At 44.2% G+C, this 15,383-nt stretch overlaps 2 protein-coding genes and 1 long non-coding RNA gene across 17 annotated transcripts in view; 1 reads left to right on the top strand and 2 right to left on the bottom strand.

Moving 5' to 3' along the window:
* The window catches only part of FRMD5 (FERM domain containing 5), a 338,272-nt gene extending 329,538 nt beyond the window's left edge, over positions 1 to 8,734 (top strand). For 3 of the 12 annotated variants that reach the window (XM_005559390.5, XM_015452767.4, XM_073995693.1), the window contains one exon: positions 5,069 to 6,245. In XM_005559390.5, coding sequence (XP_005559447.1) covers positions 5,069 to 5,646 — 578 coding nt within the window. In that variant the 3' untranslated portion in view covers positions 5,647 to 6,245. Of the gene's footprint in view, positions 1 to 5,068; positions 6,246 to 6,297 lie in introns of those variants that run through there. The other 9 variants (XM_015452764.3, XM_045395355.2, XM_015452763.3 and 6 more) reach the window with 6 other exon arrangements.
* Positions 8,735 to 12,163: 3,429 nt separating this feature from the next.
* LOC141407193 (uncharacterized) lies at positions 12,164 to 12,457 on the bottom strand. Its single transcript, XR_012414912.1, has 2 exons — positions 12,326 to 12,457; positions 12,164 to 12,213 (listed from the first exon to the last, which is right to left on the bottom strand). It is a non-coding gene; the product is annotated as an uncharacterized lncRNA (long non-coding RNA).
* A 334-nt stretch (positions 12,458 to 12,791) lies between these two features.
* WDR76 (WD repeat domain 76) overlaps positions 12,792 to 15,383 on the bottom strand; it is a 43,214-nt gene continuing 40,622 nt past the window's right edge. For all 4 annotated transcript variants that reach the window (XM_005559388.5, XM_073995690.1, XM_005559387.5 and 1 more), the window contains exon 13: positions 12,792 to 13,681. In XM_005559388.5, the coding sequence (XP_005559445.2) occupies positions 13,417 to 13,681 (265 nt within the window). In that variant the 3' untranslated portion in view covers positions 12,792 to 13,416. The remainder of the gene's footprint in view (positions 13,682 to 15,383) is intronic.

Here is a 15,383-nt window from a genome sequence, read left to right as displayed (position 1 = left end):
CTGCTATGGTGTGGGATCTGCGGAAATCCTTTGTTCCTAGTTGGCGTTCCGTCTTTCCCTCTGTATCTTTCCCTGCCTGGCTGGTTTCTCTGAAGTAATCAGCTGGTTTCCACTGAAGAAGTATTTGCCTTCCTGGGCCGCCATGGGGAAGAGTCTGATTAAGATTCACACCAGAGTCCGGGTTCAGCTCCGGCTGACTAATCACTGCTTTCGGCCCCTACGTGTGCGCATCCTGAGGATGGGGCCCCGGCTCCAGGGTAGGGTCCTGACTGCTGTGACCCCCGGGCAAGGGAACCAGCTGGAGCACTTCCAAGGTAAAAAAGACTCTCCTGCTTTGCTGTGCCACTTAGCACAGACCCTTCCCACAGCGCCCATCCCATCTGTCCCAAAATCACAGCGCCGGCGAAACGGCAGGACAGGCGGTGGCTTTTACAGCAGTGAAAACAGTTTCTAATATAGGACTAACCTGATGTGGGAGGGTCACCTTACAGGTGAGATCTATTGAGGGAGGAGACCAACTGATATTTACTGAGCAACTGTATTTGTCAGACATTTCTACTAGAAATGCATATTTAATTGGATGCAGTGGCTCATGCCTGTAATCCCAGCACTTTGGGAGGCCGAGGTGGGCAGATCACTTGAGGTCAGGAGATGAGACCAGCCTGGCCAACGTGGTGAAACCCCGTCTCTACTAAAAATACAAAAATCAGCCGGGCGTGGTGGCGGGTGCCTGTAATCCCAGATATTCGCGGGGCTGAGGTGGGAGAATCGCTTGAACCCAGGAGGTGGAGGCTGCAGTGAGCGGAGATTGCGCCATTGCACTCCAGCCTGGACGATGGAGTGAGATTCCATCTCAAAAAAAAGAAAAAGAAATGCCTATCTATCCATTACCTTGTTTAATGAGAGCACCAACAGCTCCCAGTATGATGTGGCTCCAGGTGGTCCTCTGACTTTTTCTCTTCTGATGTCACAGCATCCGCCTCTCTCCTTCCCCACAAGCTGAGGGCACGTAATCGTAGGTTAAGCTAAGCTTTTCTACTTTGAAAGATCTTGCAGTCAGACCTGTCCTCGTGAAGGGGCAGGCCTTTGAAAGGGTGGCAGGTGCCCTGTGCAATGGGGCCGAGGTTCCAGGAAAAGGGGGGCAGAGGACTGCCTGGGAAAGGAGCCAAGCCAGCAATATGCTGCAACCAGGGCCTTAAGGTTTCTGCCTTATCAGCGACCCATAACCTGTTCCAAGGTACCTCTTCCTCAAGCTGCATGTGCAAATGGGGACATCAGGGAGGAATACTGGGTAAGAGAGAGGTCAAAGGAACAGCAAGAGCTCTAGAACAAGGGACAGAGGCTCCTAATTTCAGGTTATTTCAAAAAAGTTTCTTGGGCAATTAAGACCTAAATCTAAGGTAGATGCTGGCTGTTGATTTAATCCATCCTGGCCCATGGTTCCATTCCATGGAATCCGACTACAGTTAAGTCGTCACTTAACATCGTTGATAGGGTCTTAGAAACTGCAACTTTAAGCAAAATGATGTACAATGAAACTTCTGTTTTCCTCATCAACATTATAACAAAATGGGGCTGGGCGTGGTGGCTCACATCTATAATCCCAGCACAAAAACCTGTCTCTACAAAAAGATACAAAAATTAGCTAGGCATGGTGGCACATGCCTGTAGTCCCAGCTACTCAGGAGGCTGAGGTGGGAGGATCACCTGAGCCTGGGAGGTCGAGGCTGCAGTGAGCTATGATTGCACTACTGCACTCCAGTCTAGGCAATGGAGTAAGACTGTCAAAAAACTAAAAAACTTTTTCAAAATTATAACAAAATGATGCTGAAGAAAACATTGGAGGACCTGCTGTAACATTTGACTTAAAGTCATGGTTTCCAGGAGCCTGTTGACAACGTGAGGACTTAATGGACATGATCAGCAGGATCATGAACTAGAAAGTGCCTTGGATTCTATCCTTGGTTTTGCCATTAACCACCAACCACATGACTTCAGGTAACCCCTTGCCCACACTACCTTGTGGAGTTACTGAAAGATAAAATGAAAGTGCTTTAAAAAGTTGAAAGCATTATACAAATTTAAGATTTTAGCACAGGGACAGCTAGGACTATGAGGAGCTTCTGAAAGCAGAGATTGAGAACTGTGGCAAATGTATGAGCCGTGAGGCAATGGAAGGCGTAACTGGATGGCAGGTGCCCTGCCTTTGCCCCCACGCCCTCTCTCCCTTGTCCTACTCATTCATAGCCCAGATTCCAGGGCTTATTCCTCTGGAGAATCCTTAACTGTGCCTGTGCCAAGACAGGCTCCACCAGGCTGGTCAAGCAGGCTGCCTGGGTGCAAATGGTCAAGCCATGAGGGAGCCAAGGAAGATGGACACACTGCTTCTGAAAGGTTACTAACACCTTTTTAAGAGAGACCTTTGGACTGCTTTGTGTCCTGGGAGAAGGGGAAAAAAGACAGCTTTGGGCATCTGGAGCTAGCCCTGAACCAAAAAACTCCCTAATCAGCCTGACTTAGGTAAAACCTTTACTGAGCTAGGAATCTGGTTCAGTCTGGGATTGTCAGGGACTATTTCAGGGCAACAGAAAGGGACTGGCTTTTCTTGTCATAGGTCACAAAGGCAGAGAGAACCACACCAGCACTACCAAGATGGCCAGGAGTGGAAAATGTAGACGTTGAGCCTAAAACAAGAAGCCATGTCCTTGGGAGCACTGTGATGTGGGCCACACTCACTCACTGTATGCCCAAAGCCTCTGGCCTGGGTAGCTGCTGTTCAGTTGAGAGTGTAACCAGCTAGTTTTCCCTGCCAGGGCTTGAGTCCTGTGAGAACCTTGGAAAGAGAGAAGAGATAATGGGTAGTTTTAGGGGATAGAATACCCCTTTCTCCTACCAAATGTAAGAGAAATCCACCCACCCACCCCTCACCGACCCAACAAGATCTTCTCAGAAACCGTTTTGTGCTCTGAAGGGCCTAAAGATAGGGGAGCTTTTCAGCCTATCCTAGACCCAGCTCCTTCTCAGGGGAAAAGAGGGAGCTGGCCAGGGACTACTCCCACGCCCCCTCAAGAAGAGCAGAGAGAGTTTCTACCCCATCATTCCACAAGGTCAGAACAGCTAGAACGGAGGCTGAAGAGACTGAGAGCAGCTGCAGAAATCCAAAAATTTTGACCTTATGAGCTCAAGATGCTGTATGCTGATGCTGGATTTTTACAAGGATACTCAGTATTTGATGGAACCCAGTTAGGCAAGACATTCTCCTTCTCCCCATTCCTACTTCTCTTTTGTTAAAAAGTTTATAGTTACAGTGTCTAACCACATGACTTCAGGTAACCCCTTGCCCACACTACCTTGTGGAGTTACTGAAAGATAAAATGAAAGTGCTTTAAAAAGTTGAAAGCATTATACAAATTTAAGATTTTAGTGTCTCGCTATGTTGCCCAGCCTGGTCTTGAACCCTTTGGCTCAAGTGATCCACCCGCCTTGGCCTCCCAAAGTGCTGGGATTACAGATGGGAGCCATCGCGTCTGGCCCATTCCTGCCTCTTAAAGCCTTCCACCCAATAGGCAGACTTGAGACTCAAACCGTGGTGCCAGCTCTGCATCGGGTAGTTTGGAATTCAGATTCTTTCAAATTGGGGTAAAAACCAGGCCTAGGACACTAAAGGCAAGGAAGGCAGAATCTTTAAGAAATTAGGGGCTGGGTGTGGTGGCTCACGCCTATAATCCTAGCACTTTTGGAGGCCAGGCATTCTAGACCAGCATGGCCAAAATGCCAAACCCCATCTCTACTCAAAATACAAAAAATTAGCCAGGCGTGGTGGCAGACACCTGTAATCCCAGCCACTCAGAAGGCTGAAACACGAGAATCGCTTGAACCCAGGAGGCAGAGGCTGTAGTGAGCCAAGATTGCACCACTGCATTCCAACCTGGGCGACAGAGTAAGACTCCGTCTCAAAAAAAAACCACGCACACACAAATTAGGCCAAAACCATAAGCAAAAAGCAAAGAAATACTTTTCTAAAATGGCCACTGTGATTTCTATGGCTCCTCTTGTTTCATACATATATTTTATATATATCATATATATCATATATACATGATATATATTTTATATGTGCTATATATAGTAATATATATATTATATATTATATATATAATATATATATATATGAGACAGTCTTGCTCTGTTGCTTAGGCTGGAATGCAGTGGTGTGATCTTGGTTCACTGCAGCTTTGACCTCCCAGCCTCAAGCAACCCACCCACCTACAAAGTAACTGGGACAACAGGCATGCACTACCACACCTGGCTTCCTCCCCACCCCAAGGCAGAATCTTGCTCTGTTGCCCAGGCTGGAGTGCAGTGGCACGATCTCTGCTCACTGCAACCTCTGCCTCCCGAGTTCAAGAAGTTCTTCTGCCTCAGCCTCCCGAGTAGCTGGGATTACAGGCGCCCACCACCACACAAATACAAAGTTTTGTATTTTTAGTAGAGATGGGGTTTCACCATGTTGGCCAGGCTGGTCTCGAACTCCTTACCTCGTGATCCGCCTGCCTCGGCCTCCTAAAGTGCTGGGATTACAGGCGTGAGCCACGGTGCCCAGCCTTTTTTTTTTTTTTTTTTTTTTTTTTTAAACATGGAGTCTCACTCTGTTGCCGAGGATGGAGTGTAATGGTGCAATCTCAGCTCACTGCTGCAACCTCCGCCTCCCAGGTTCAAGCGATTCTCCTGCCTCAGCCTCCCAAGTAGCTGGGATTACAGGCATGTGCCACCACACCTAATTTTGTATTTTTACTTGAGATGGGGTTTCACCACGTTGGCCAGGCTGGTCTGGAACTCCTGATCTCAAGCAGTCCACCCACCTTGGCCTCCCAAAGTGCTGAGATTACAGGCGTGAGCCATCACGCCCAGGCTGTCATCTTCTTGATATATCGAAATAGAGTGCAGCGGCTACTGCTGCTGGTCATGTGGGTGTGCAGAATGGTACCCAATAAAACACAGTGGGTGCCACTGGAAAGCAAAGGGTGCATTGGGACACAGCCTAGTCATGTTCCTTTTGCCTTTCTAGGCCTAGAGTCCCTACGGGACAGTGCCCATTCCACGCCAGTGCGTTCCTCTTCCCATGGGGACACCTTCCTGCCTCACGTGAGAAGCAGCCGGACAGATAGCAATGAGCGAGTAGCTGTGATTGCAGACGAGGCCTACAGCCCTGCAGACAGCGTGCTGCCCACCCCTGTGGCTGAGCACAGCCTGGAGCTGATGTTGCTTTCCCGGCAGATCAATGGAGCCACCTGCAGCATCGAGGAGGAGAAGGAATCTGAAGCCAGCACCCCAACTGCTACAGAGGTGGAGGCCCTTGGGGGAGAGCTGAGGGCCCTGTGTCAGGGGCACGGCGGGCCCGAGGAGGAACAGGTGAATAAGTTTGTTCTAAGTGTCCTCCGTTTGCTCCTTGTGACCATGGGACTCCTCTTTGTTTTGCTCCTCCTCCTGATCATCCTTACCGAGTCTGACCTTGACATTGCCTTTTTCCGCGATATCCGCCAGACCCCCGAGTTTGAACAATTCCACTATCAATACTTTTGTCCCCTCAGGCGATGGTTTGCCTGCAAAATCCGCTCAGTGGTGAGCCTGCTCATTGACACCTGAGAAGGCATGACTCCTCCCAAAAACTAGCCAGGTGGACCAAGGAGCCCGGCTACCCATTCCCAGCAATGGGACCCATCGCGGAACCATCGGCACATATACCAAGTCCTCCTCTCATGACTCAAAGTCCACTGCAGCCTAGGAGGGTGTTTCCCAGAAGAAGAAAGGGATAGGCTCACGCCCTGTCTAAACAAACTGGGAAAACTCATTTTCTTCAGAAGTTATTTCAAGAAAGGCTCAGCGACTCTGTTTCTCATCTTTCCAATTTGCAGGATAATTTTTGGTTTATGAATTTTGATTTTTCATAGATGTGTATTATTTTGAAGTATCAAATAAAAATAATTTATTTTACTATTACTGATTATTGCAGTAGTGTCACCTAGCAGAGGGGACACTAGTTGAAGACTAGAGAGCTGCTGTCCTCTGTATTCTGCAGGAGCTTTCCTGCTGGTGCCACTGGGTTCCAGTAGATTAGTCACTGCAGCCTCAGCAGGGCAGGCCAGGGATCTGGACAATGAGGACTGTTTAGTTTTTTTTGCCAGACAGAACTTTTAAAAAGGTAAACATCCATGTAGAATGATTAAATGGAAGGTTGCTTCTTATGATGGTCTGAGTTGGATTTTCTTTTCCTTTTGTTTTTTCAAATCTGAGCAGAGTGGGCATCTGAAGGGACCACCGCTACAGCAGCAGCAGCAGCAGGGGTGGGGTAAGTCTGTCCCCTTAGTCTAGAGCCTAGTGGGCATCACCACAGTTTTGTATAATGAAACTAGACTTAACGTGATTTTTTTTTCTGAAGAACCTCAAGACTTTTATAGTGCTCCGGGGCGTTAAATGAATTCAGTGGTGCCAGAGAGAGTTCTGTCAGAAATGTTGGACGAAGTGTGGTTAAGAGAAAGAGTTAAGTTACCTGAGAGACTGTTGAGATTTGGAGAGCAGTCCTTATTTTATATACACCCCCCGACCCAAAGACTATTTCAATTTATATTTTAACAACAAAATGTTATTTTCTTAACAATTCATATTTTGTTTTTACTTTATGGATTAAGAAAATAGACCCTGATGAACTAAACGATGCAAGAAAGAAACTGATCCTGAGAATGAAAAGCTTCAGAAAATAGAATTCCAAGATCAACAGCCTTAGAAGGGACCAGGAAAAGAATCTTTTAAAATAGGATTTCTAAGAGATGCCTACAAAACACAGAAGGTGACCGTAGCAGAGACCAACACTTAGATGTAGAAATGCTGCCCCCTAGGGTCATCCTCTGCATAAGTTCTAGGAAAGCATCACCATCCTTGCAGAGGGAAGTCCTGGAAGCACACAGAAGCACAGGCATAGGAAGGGTGAGTGTGGGGTCCTAGGCCCAAGCTCTTCAACTCTAAAACCAATCACACACAAGATCCTGTTTTCATCTCAGGGAGAGATTTCTAAGTCATCTGGGGCTTGAGGGCTTATTTAAGGATGGTCAATGGACATATTCCTGGACCCACACAAAAGTAGAGCAGCTGCTGATTCCCTAATTGGACAGCCCCAAACACAACAGAATGAGTCACTTGTAGATTTGACCTCCCCTATTTTGTCCCCTGAGATGGTAGAACCATGTCCATGTTTAGAATACAACAACTGTGGAATAATCGGGGCTCTTAGGGAGAGATTTGCATAATTTTAAAGACATCCTTTCATCTGGACCAGAGGTCAATAAACTTCTGTAAAGTGCAACACAGTAATTATTTTGGCTTAGCACGCCTTGCTCTGTCACAACCACTCAAGTCTGCCATCACAGCACAAAAACAGCCATAATTTGTAAATGAAGGAACATGGCTGTGTTCCAATAAAACTTTATGAAAACAGTGAGCTGAATTTGGCCTACAGGCCATAATATGCCAATCCTGATCTAGACAGTAAAACTGATCCTTACCAATATGTTAGCAGAAGAGGGTCAGTCAGCTCTGTTTCCATGCCTGACATGTATTAAAGATCTGGGACCTCTTCCCAGTGGAGGCACCAGGGTTGCTTGTTTAAAGGGTGCTTGAACAACTAACCAGCAAAAAGATGTCTGATGCCAAATGGCCAAGTACTGGAATGCTAAAACACAGCTGGAATCTAAGAAGGGAAGAGGGCCTCTCTGACCATTTTCATACCAGCAACAATTTAGGCAGAATTATAAACATCTGTTTATCGAGTGACAATATAAACCGAAAGAGATCCTAGTAGAGATTAGGGGTCAGTTAAAACCAACTAGCCACTGCCACTTGTCATCTACATAGCAAAGGCTTTATTTAGCACAGGACTAATGTGAAAAGTAGACCCAGAGATTAAAAGGCTGTCAGGAGACAGGGGGCTGGTGTCAACCTGGATATCTACTGTCTTATGCAACATAGAAGATTACCTTTTAGTGTAGTGCTCCTACCTCAGTTTGTAGAATCTGGTGTTTCTATGCAGTGAGTGATAGCCTCAACTCCGACCTTTCATATTCACATTAGAGACAGATGCAATTCCATATCCTAGTATGTTCCTTGTGTCTAGAGTTCTAACAGTACAGTAGTCTATGCCATTTCTAACAGCTAAATTTTGCTCTCTAAACAGAAACTTTAGGGTTGTTTTTTTCCAGGGCTCATCCCAGAAAATATGGATAGAAAAGTTTCCTTCAGTTTGCTTTTCAAATAGTGCTTGAATAATAAACCTCCTTTGGTGATTAGTCTTTTTTGGTATATCTCCACCATTAAAAATTGTTCAAGTTTTTAACCTGGTTATACTGTGTTCTAACATGTCTCATTTTCTCTCAAAATTATTTTATCTCATTGTAGAAAAAGCACTGGTTTTCATAGCTTCATCTATCAGAGGAAATAAAACTCTTACTAAAGAATAGTGTACTGCATCTTTAAGCAGTAGAGGGTAAACTACCTGCAAATGTGAATTTCTTAGTTTCATTTAAAATATATATAGTTGTTAACCTTCCGTGTGCCAAAAACTCTTAAGTTACATTTTCCTTCAAAGCAATGTACTTTTTTCTACATATGCAGTATGTAGTTAGCATAAAATCATTGGTGCCATGAAGATTATTTTTAAACTTAAATAAATATTTAAATATCATGGAAGAGTGGGCTTTTTCTTTAATAACAGCCTGTCTTATTTTCCTCCCTTAAAGTTACACATAGATAAAAGAATACCGGTGGGATTTACACAGCTGACTACTATTCACTTGGATCATATAAAATAATCATTTTGCTTGTATCCACCTATTATCCTTGTCCCATACCCCCAAATACATACTGTTAGAAACTGAGAAGTGGCCAGGCGCAGTGGCTCACGCCTGTAATCCCAGCACTTTGGGAGGCCGAGTCGGGCAGATCACGAGGTTAGGAGTTCAAGACCAGCCTGACCAACATGGTGAAACCCCCATCTCTACTAAAAATACAAAAATTAGCCGAGCATGGCAGCGCATGCCCATAATCCCAGCTACTCAGAAGGCTGAGGCAGGAGAGAATCACTTGAACCTGGGAGGCGGAGGTTGCAGTGAGCCGAGATCGCACCACTACACTCCAGCCTGGGTGACAGAGCAAGACTATCTCAAAAAAAAAAAAAAAAGAGAAACTGAGAAGCTATAAAATGTAATAATTTTAAAGTGAATTGGACATCATTTTTCTGATGAGGAAAACCAAGAAGGCTAAGTGATTTTCCCAAGATTACATAGTGGTAGAGCCCAAACTAGAACCCAGATGGTCCAGCTTCTGGTCTGGTGTTCTTACTCAAGCCTGGAGTAAGTGGGAGCACAGAAAATACTTTCTAAAAAGGAACTACAATGATACCACCACCACATATTTACAAAATACATCCCTATAGCATTATCTTATCTGATTATGTAACCATCACTCTGTGGCTACAGAATTGGAAATGGTCTTCCAAATTCTATGAGGATAAGAGGTGACACTGGGGGCTTGGTCCACTGTGCTAGCTTCTTACCTAATCTTTGTCTTCTCAATTCTGCCTGCCCTCCACTCTCCCATTTCTGTTTCCAGATCATCTTCCTAAACACCAATCAGGCTATGTTACCTCCAAATTTCAGAGGTACCCACTACCTATAAAATGCTATCCAGCACACTATTCCCAGTGGAATTTTTTGTATGTTTTTATGACATAAGATTTTGCTTGAAGTGATCCAAAGAGTAAAAAGCACAAGAAACACTGGACCTGGGTGGCTTCCCATGGCCCTGCCGATTCACAGCAGCCTCCCTTCTGCTGACAGCTTATCAAGAACAGCCTGTGCACACACCCTGGTGGGACTCTAGTCCCTACTCCCTCTGCTTTGGATTCCTCTAGCACAATCTAGCTCCTCTGCACCTGAACACACTTAGTTTTAGCTCATGAACAGGCTTCCTCTTCAGACCCCTACAACCTGCTGATGGAATGGAGTAAAACAAGCAAAGCACACTTTTAATAAATTTCCTCTTGCTCAGCTTCCATTTTGGGGAAAACGTATCATAAAATGTTTTGTTCTTCAGCTCTGTGTAATTGTACTAAATGTTATCTTCCTCATAAATTCCACTTTTTCATTTGAAATCCAAATATTTACAGCCAAATGAGTCAAAATACAATCTGCTATCTTGGTATTTCTAGCCATCAACACCCTACTAAAAAGCAGGGGGAAATGTACTAAGTCAGAAAGGACAACCCAATGGGACATGGAAGTTTTTGGAATCTGAAGTTACAGGGCATAGATTTCCTCTTCTCAGTTTGATACAGAAGGCATGTGTGTCTTCTCCCCAACTCTACCCCATTTACTGTACATTGGCTGAAAGGATTTAAATCCTTGTATCCACAGCCCTAAGGATCCCTGCTTTCCTAGAGAACTCCCTTTCTAAAATCTTGGTGAAAAGGAAGCTTTTCAAAAGGCCAGAATAGGCCGGGCGCGGTGGCTCAAGCCTGTAATCCCAGCACTTTGGGAGGCCGAGACGGGTGGATCACAAGGTCAGGAGATCGAGACCATCCTGGCGAACACGGTGAAACCCCGTCTCTACTAAAAATACGTAAAAAACTAGCTGGGCGAGGTGGCGGGCGCCTGTAGTCCCAGCTACTCGGGAGGCTGAGGCAGGAGAATGGCGTAAACCCGGGAGGCGGAGCTTGCAGTGAGCTGAGATCCGGCCACTGCACTCCAGCCTGGGCAACAGAGCAAGACTCCGTCTCAAAAAAAAAAAAAAAAAAAAAAAAAGGCGAGAATACTAAAATAGGACTTGAGCAACTCAGATTCGATTAATTCCTAATCATTTGTGGTCTCTCCTAGTCTGACCAAGTCTCTGACAACCGAAAATGAGAATTGTCTGCTCCTTACTTAAAAGTTACATAACAAAAGGCTGGGTATGTTTAAAAAAAAAATAAATAAATAAAAAGTGGAATTCAGAGCTTAAGAGATATCATAAAGGCCAAACTTACAGAAAAGGCTTATCCTGAAGGAAGCAATAATACACACATAATTACTGAAGCCGGCTGTAGGCAAGTCTGTGGGAGAAGTACCTTTCACTACAGATTACAGTGTAAGAAGGTCCCAAGGGGGACAATTTTCTTTTATGTGCTGTGTAGATTTAAACAATTACTCCATTAGAAAGCTTATCACCAAAAAAAAAAAAAAAAAGTCCCTAATTATTTTACTTTCTTCCTGCATTGCCTCCAGATACAACTCTATTAAGTGTAAGTGAATATAAATAGCACTGTTTATGAAGCTACTATGGCAAAAGAAACCACAAAAGTGAGGAACATCAAGAATTTGCTAACATTTATTGAAGAGGCCAGGCAATTATCGCCAAGTATTCAAAGCTTAAATGATAGTACTAATTTGATTGAGAGTAGTTTTCAGCATCTTTAAAAACAAAAACAAAAACAATTCCCATAGAACTAACCACTCTAGAACCCATGAGATTAATTGGTGTAGAAATGAAAAAGGGAGCCTAAAGCCTTTACAATGTTTCCTGAACAGTTTAATTATAACTCAACCTCACCTAGCTTTACTTTCCCTTTATAAATTAACATTTCCATCTCACTTGTCAATTCCTCTGTTTATACCAACTAGAAAATAGAGAACTATTGTTCATAAACACCTAAACCTATTGAAAAACTTTTTACACTTAGATTACAGAGAAGAAAATTATTTAGAAATTTGTTTTCAAGGAAATTATATATCACTATATTTCTCTGATATAGAATTATGCGAAAATATTTCCTCTTAGAATTCAAACATATTGCCAAAGCTGTTTACAAGTCTTTCAGTATTTGGCAATGAAGAATGAAAAAAGTTGGATAGATGTCACACAGTAATATGAATAACTGATTTGGCAGCTCCCCTCCCAACAATAAACACATTGAAATTACCATAACTTCTGAAAAGAAAACATTTTTGATAAAATACCAAAAGTGGTGAGTATTTCATAATATTTCACCTAAATATGAGTAAGAATGAAAGTATTCACTTAACAGGCTATTGAATTTCCTTTGGACAGTTTAAAGATCGGGACAGGTAAGACTGGGGCATTCTTCATTCTAAGCAGTAGCTTTCACTTCTTTATCCATTACCCATGGTACTACAGTGATAAAATATATATATATAATTTATTTGACATCAAAATATACATAAACATATATACCTACCAATATATATGCATATGTAACTAAGTTTTACCAAATAATACTTACTCAAATATGTTTTCTGTTCTTTACAAATTCTTTCCTTTTCATTTTTTTCAACACCAGTCATTGTCATTTAACTGATTTCATGTGAAGAGCAAAACCCAGTCTGAAAAACACAGGTCTGAGGCAATCTTATCCTGGAATGCCGGGACCGGGGCAGATCCAAACCCTGTGCTTGGGAGTCCTGCCTGTGTCTCAGGAGTCATCTAGAGGAAGGGGAAAGGAAAATACAGACAGACCCAGACCCTGCCCTGGGTAAACCAAAGCTGCTCGGCAATTATCTTGGCATTTCACATAAGATTTAACCTACAGGCAGGGGGCAAAAAAAGTTCTCAGTTAAAAAAAATCAAGTTTCAAATCACTGAGTTAGATTACCTTTCCGGGTCCCCTTCCAATGTGTGAGCCTAGAGATAAGCATTCATTCCAAACTATAAAATAAACCACAAATCACTATAGAATCAAAACCATATCATTAGATCACAAAAACTTTAATAGTCAAAGCTTTATAAGTTATAATGTTAGAATTTCTCAGCATACTGTCTCAATTAAAAGTGCTCATGGCCAGGTGCAGTGGCTCATGCCTGTAATCCCAGCACTTTGGGAGGCCGAGGCAGGCAGATCACCTGAGGTCAGGAGTTTGAGACCAGCCTGGCCAACATGATGAAACCCCATGTCTACTAAAACTACAAAAAATAGCCAGGCATGGTGGCAGGTGCCTGTAATCTCAGCTACTTGGGAGGCTGAAGCAGGAGAATCGCTTGAACCTGGGAGGCGGAGCTTGCAGCGAGCTGAGATCCGGCCACTGCACTCCAGCCCGGGCGACAGAGCAAGACTCCGTCTCAAAAAAAAAAAAAATTTTTTAAAAAGTCCTGAAGGCACCTGAGCCTCCCCTCAAATTCCCTCCCCATCCTGCAGAAGCAACCCTCCAAGACTTCTCCCTTACTAAAATTACACTCTTCTTATAGTCTTATTAATAAAACACTGTTAATATTTGCTAAATGTAACACATTACCAAGTAAACACACTAAGGCACGCCAATTACTAGGTTCCTTGGACAGTGGTCTATTTGAACAAATTGATGTTCTTGAACCAAAAACTCAGCAGCTTTTTTCATTCATAAAAACATGTATCTTCCCGCTGGAATTACCTCCAGCCAAAATATACCGAGTTGGGTGCATGGCATTGATGGAACACACAGAGACAAGGCATTCTCCACCAAACGAATGCACCCTCTTTCCTGTCTCATGGAAGATTTCTACCCGTCGTGGATGGGCCATGCTGCCAACTATGACACAGTCTTCTTGTTTAGGATCCCACATGGCTTGGAACCTGGTCAGCCATCGCCCAGTGAAAGTGTTGTGCCTAGTGAGGAAAACAATATATTTTTTAAATGAAGTAAGGTTAAATAAGGTAGCACTGGGCAGAGAGGGTAAAGATGGCATTGCTCCTAAATGCTAGTTTTTTCTGCTAAGTTTCTTCTCATTAAGTTACTGAGTTACCACCAACCTTATCTCATCCTCTCTACAGGACTGAACCTCTGGACAGAGACGATATCCTCCTCATCCAAAAATCTCCCAAAATAAAACATATGGAGTCCTTTATAGTACTCAAAAGCGGAAACACAAGTACTGCCCTTTTAGTCTCTTTGCCTTAATATCACTAACAATCCTTTTTCATTAAAGTATGGACTATAGAGAAACACATTTCCCACTGCTACTTAAATGATCCTATCATTAATGAAAATTCTTAGCCCCTAGAATAATCACCCTACATAAATTTTTTAAACATATACAAAATATAGGTGGGCACAGTGGCCCATGCCTGTAATCCCAGCACTTTGGGAGGCTGAGGCAGGTTGGTCACCTGAGGTCAGGAGTTCGAGACCAGCCTGGCCAACATGGCGAAACCCAGTCTACTAAAAATACAAAAATTGGCTGGGCACAGTGGCTCACCCCTGTAATCCCAGCACTTTGGGAGGCCAAGGGTGTGGATCATTCAAGATCAGGAGTTTGAGACCAGCCTGGCCAACATGGTGAAACCCTGTCTCTACTAAAAATAGGAAAATTAGCTGGGCATGGTGGCGGGCGCCTGTAATCCCCGCTCCTAGGGAGGCTAAGGCTGGAGAATCGCTTGAACCCAGGAGATGGAGGCTACAGTGAGCCAAGACTGCACCACTGCATTCCAGCCTGGGCAACAGAGTGAGACTCTGTCTCAAAAAAAATAAAAATACAAAAATTAGCCAGGCATGGTGGCGCGTGCCTGTAATCCCAGCTACTGGGGAGGCTGAGGCAGGAGAATTGCTTGAACCCAGGAGGTGGAGGTTGCAGTGAGCTGAGATCACGCCACTGCACTCCAGCCTGGGTGACAGAGGGAGACTCCATTTCAAAAAATAAAAATTAAAAAATTAAAAAACAAAATACTGGCTGGGCACAGTGGCTCATGCCTATAATCCGAGCACTTTGGGGGGCCGAGGCAGGCGGATCACCTGAGGTCAGGAGTTCGAGACCAGCCTGACCAACATGGTAAAACCCCATCTCTACTAAAAATAGGAAAGTTAGCCAGGCATTGTGGCTCAGGCCTGTAATCCCAGCTACTCAGGAGACTGAGGCACGAGAATTGCTTGAACCTGGGAGGCAGAGGTTGCAGTGACCTGAGATCGTGCCATTGCAGTTCAGCTTGGGCAACAAGAGCAAGACTCCGTTAAAAAAACAAAAGGCCAGGCGTGGTGGCTCACGCCTGTAATCCCAGCACTTTGGGAGGCCGAGGCGGGCAGATCACGAGGTCAGGAGATCGAGACCATCCTGGCTAACACGGTGAAACCCCGTCTCTACTAAAAAAAAAAAAAAAAAATACAAAAAAAATTAGCTGGGTGTGGTGGCAGGTGCCTGTAGTCTCAGCTACTGGGGAGGCTGAAGCAGGAGAATGGCGTGAACCCGGGAGGTGGAGCTTGCAGTGAGCTGAGATGTGCCACTGTACTCCAGCCTGGGCAACAGAGCGAGACTCCTTCTCAAAAAAAAAAAAAGAAAAGAAAACAAATTACCCAATTAAAAAATGGGCAAAGAAT

The sequence above is a fragment of the Macaca fascicularis genome, chromosome 7, assembly GCF_037993035.2.
Source record: "Macaca fascicularis isolate 582-1 chromosome 7, T2T-MFA8v1.1".
NCBI lineage: Eukaryota > Metazoa > Chordata > Mammalia > Primates > Cercopithecidae > Macaca > Macaca fascicularis.
The sequence above is the reverse complement of the archived record's forward strand: the minus strand, read 5'-3'. Positions and strand labels throughout refer to the sequence as shown.